General features: G+C 26.0%; 2 protein-coding genes across 2 annotated transcripts in view; both read right to left on the bottom strand.

Annotated features, from left to right (window-relative positions):
- LOC106788115 (metalloendopeptidase OMA1, mitochondrial-like) overlaps positions 1 to 3,201 on the bottom strand; it is a 212,597-nt gene that overhangs the window by 187,126 nt on the left and 22,270 nt on the right. The window lies entirely within an intron of this gene.
- The window catches only part of LOC106788113 (synapse-associated protein 1), a gene marked incomplete in the record, with an annotated part of 56,417 nt that overhangs the window by 51,533 nt on the left and 1,683 nt on the right, over positions 1 to 3,201 (bottom strand). Inside the window, 2 exon segments of the mRNA XM_014751089.1 lie at positions 343 to 437; positions 698 to 904. Coding sequence (XP_014606575.1) covers positions 343 to 437; positions 698 to 904 — 302 coding nt within the window.

The raw sequence follows: 3,201 nt of genomic DNA, 5'->3' as shown, positions 1-3,201 counted from the left end.
ATCAAATTAAAAAATGTAACATTATAATTAATAAGAAATATTTTAATATAAAACAAAAGTAAAAACTATTTGTGTATATATTATCTTCTATTATATTAAGATTAATGAAAAATATATTATCTAAGACATATGTACAATAGGTATTCTCGTGATACTTCACATATCTTCCAATATTTCAGAAGTACACTTTACAAAGAGAGATCTAGATGTTAAGATCAACTTAAAAGAGAGAGAGAAAGAGAAAGAGAGTACGAACAATCCTGATTACTCGTTCTCTCGTAGTTATCAATATCCAAAAATAGAACACAGTGATGACATGGATACATCAACTCCATCACTTACCAGCACCAAAAGGTTGTTGTCCTTCCTTGTCATCGGTTGGTGTCCCTCCTAGACTACCAGGACCACTATCTGCTCCTCCAGTTGCGCTAGGCCATCAATAAGAGAAAATTTTATTTTATTTATCACCATTCATAACAATTTGATTATAAGTAAAATGGTAATATAATCTAAAAGAAAAGAAATAATATTTAAAATATTGAATATAATTTTATCTCAGTTATTTTATCCCTTTTGTTTTTTCTATGATGATGATTACGACAATAAAATAAAAATGAAAAGAGATAGGGGGTGGAAAAAGAAGAAGATGAAGAATAAGAAGAGAAAAATAATGTAAAAGTTCAATCATTTAAAATACCTGCTAGCATCGTCGTCCTTCGTTTGTTCTGTCGTGGTCTCCTGGGGATCCTGAACATTTTGAATTTCATTTGTTTCCGTTGGTGGTACTTGAGAATTACCGTCATTTGGTCCACCACGACTTAATCCTGGAATACCACCGCTGAGCCACCCAGTCATTTGAGATTTAACACCAACGAGCATATCGAACTTGCTGCCTTTTGTGGGACTGTGGAAATAATAAAAAAATCAAATATCAAGTTTGATTAACCATAACGTTGACTTGGTGTTAGTTTGATATTCATGTCAGGTATCAACCTCACCTGCACACTCACCCTCACCCTCAACTCCCCCATAGTCTACTTATATGAGATAATAGATAGTAAGGAAAGATTTATGAAAGGGGGAACACACTTTCATTCATTCGTGATATTTTTATCGTCGAGCTTTTATTAATAATATAAAATAAAGTACTTATTTTTCTCTCTCTCTCTCTCTCTCTCTCCAAGTTTATTGTCATCTTATTATCATTATATTTATATTTAATAATATAATGAATTAATTCTCGCATATTATTTGAAAAGATTGTTCAAATATATATTATCTCGACTTATTTAGCATAATTTGAAACGCAAATTTGATGGTGTTACGTCTTTTGAATTATAATATAATACCATAAATATTCTATATTAATATTTTCTAATATTAATTTAAATGATATATATATATATATATTATATATTATATTTTTTATTATATATATAATCTGTATTACTCTTCCTTTTTATGGGATTCAGAATAGAATAAAAAGTTATAAAGATAATACTATAATAAATCTATCTATAATTAAATTTGAAATATAATAACCTATATATATATATGGGACCATATTTTCATTCATTTAACGTAACTCCTACGCGTGTAATTTTATTGAAAATAGAATAAGATAAATACATGAAATAACTAAGTTTATACGATAATAAATTACAGTTTGGAATTCAATCCAATTACTTAAGAGAAACGATACCTTAATTAAAGAGGTCACGTACATTAGAGTATTTAAATGCAAGATACAACGTAGAACCGAGAAAACACGTGTTGTTATCAGTTAAATGAATCTATTTCTTATCGATAAACCAAATCTAAAGTATTAGATCGATTAACAAAAAGGAAGGGATGATGACACTCTAACACGGAAGTCATCATTTCCCATTACGAACACGAAAAACGGAAATCCTAAAGAGCATGGTGTCGAAGTTTCTATTACAGTCGATACCTTACATAGTTGAATCGATTATTGACCTAAATAAATAAAAAAAAAAAAAATAAAAAAAGATGCAGGAAGTTAGAAGAATTCGGTCACTCACCGACAATCTTCTTCTTATTCTTTTTTTTTTTTATTTTTTTTTTTAGATCTGAATATAAGTACGATCTGTCGAAATGATAATTATTAAAAAATAAAATCAAATTTGTTTTTATATTTGTGACAATGATAATTTAATAAATTGTAATATATCAATTTTAATACATAATAATACATAATATAATTATAAGAATAATGTAAATAATAATAATACATTATAAATAATCATTGGAATCGTGCATTTTATATATATATATATTTTTTGTATTTTATCGTAATTAATTGTTACATTGGAAAAAGAAATTTGTCACGTACAAAAATATAACCGAAAACTTATTATACGAACACGGGCTTTTAAATGTTTAAAATGTAACAAAAAAAAAAAAAAATGTTCTAACTTTTTAATAAAGCGTTTAAGAACCGCCCCCCTTCCCCCCTACCATGTTCATATAACATTTTATTTTCTTATTTTAATATATAAAATACTCTGGTAAAATTTTATGGAGAAAAATCTGAAATATCCTTATACATCCTCTACATATATATATATATATATATATGTATATGTACAATATTTAAATACGTAAAAATGTGGAAAAAATGTTTCTTATTAATATACATTATTTCACATTTAAAATTAATCGTATTTGTTAATATGCATAATTATACTACTACAAGTAATACTTTAACTCTAACATTTCTTTACTTGGACACAAAATTACATAGAATTTGATTAAATAAACTGTTTAAACAAAATTTATATTAAAAATAAACATAAATATATATTATCGTAGTTACACGATGCATTTAGCGAACAAGCTGAAAAATTATTAATTCTCAAAGCAAAAGTTAAAAAAAAAAAAGAAAAAAAGAAAAATAAATCGATGAGAGCAACATTCTTTATCACACTTTCTAATTTTCTCGCACGAGCGTTTTCAATTAATCGACTTTTTAAAAGAATAACTTTGCCAATGTCAAGATCATAAACGACGATCAATAAAAGAAGAAAATATAAATGGCGACTAACTCCTAAAGCAAAAATTCATTTTCAAATTAAATTATCTCGAACGTAACACATAGATATAATCTGAAAAAATGTTAAACGGAAAAAGGAAGAAGAAGTATATTAAAAAAAAAAAAAAAAAAAAAAAAAAAAAAAAAAA

The sequence above is a fragment of the Polistes canadensis genome, unplaced genomic scaffold, assembly GCF_001313835.1.
Source record: "Polistes canadensis isolate GaletaPanama2010 unplaced genomic scaffold, ASM131383v1 scaffold_126, whole genome shotgun sequence".
In the NCBI taxonomy this organism is placed as follows: Eukaryota; Metazoa; Arthropoda; class Insecta; order Hymenoptera; family Vespidae; genus Polistes; species Polistes canadensis.
The sequence above is the reverse complement of the archived record's forward strand: the minus strand, read 5'-3'. Positions and strand labels throughout refer to the sequence as shown.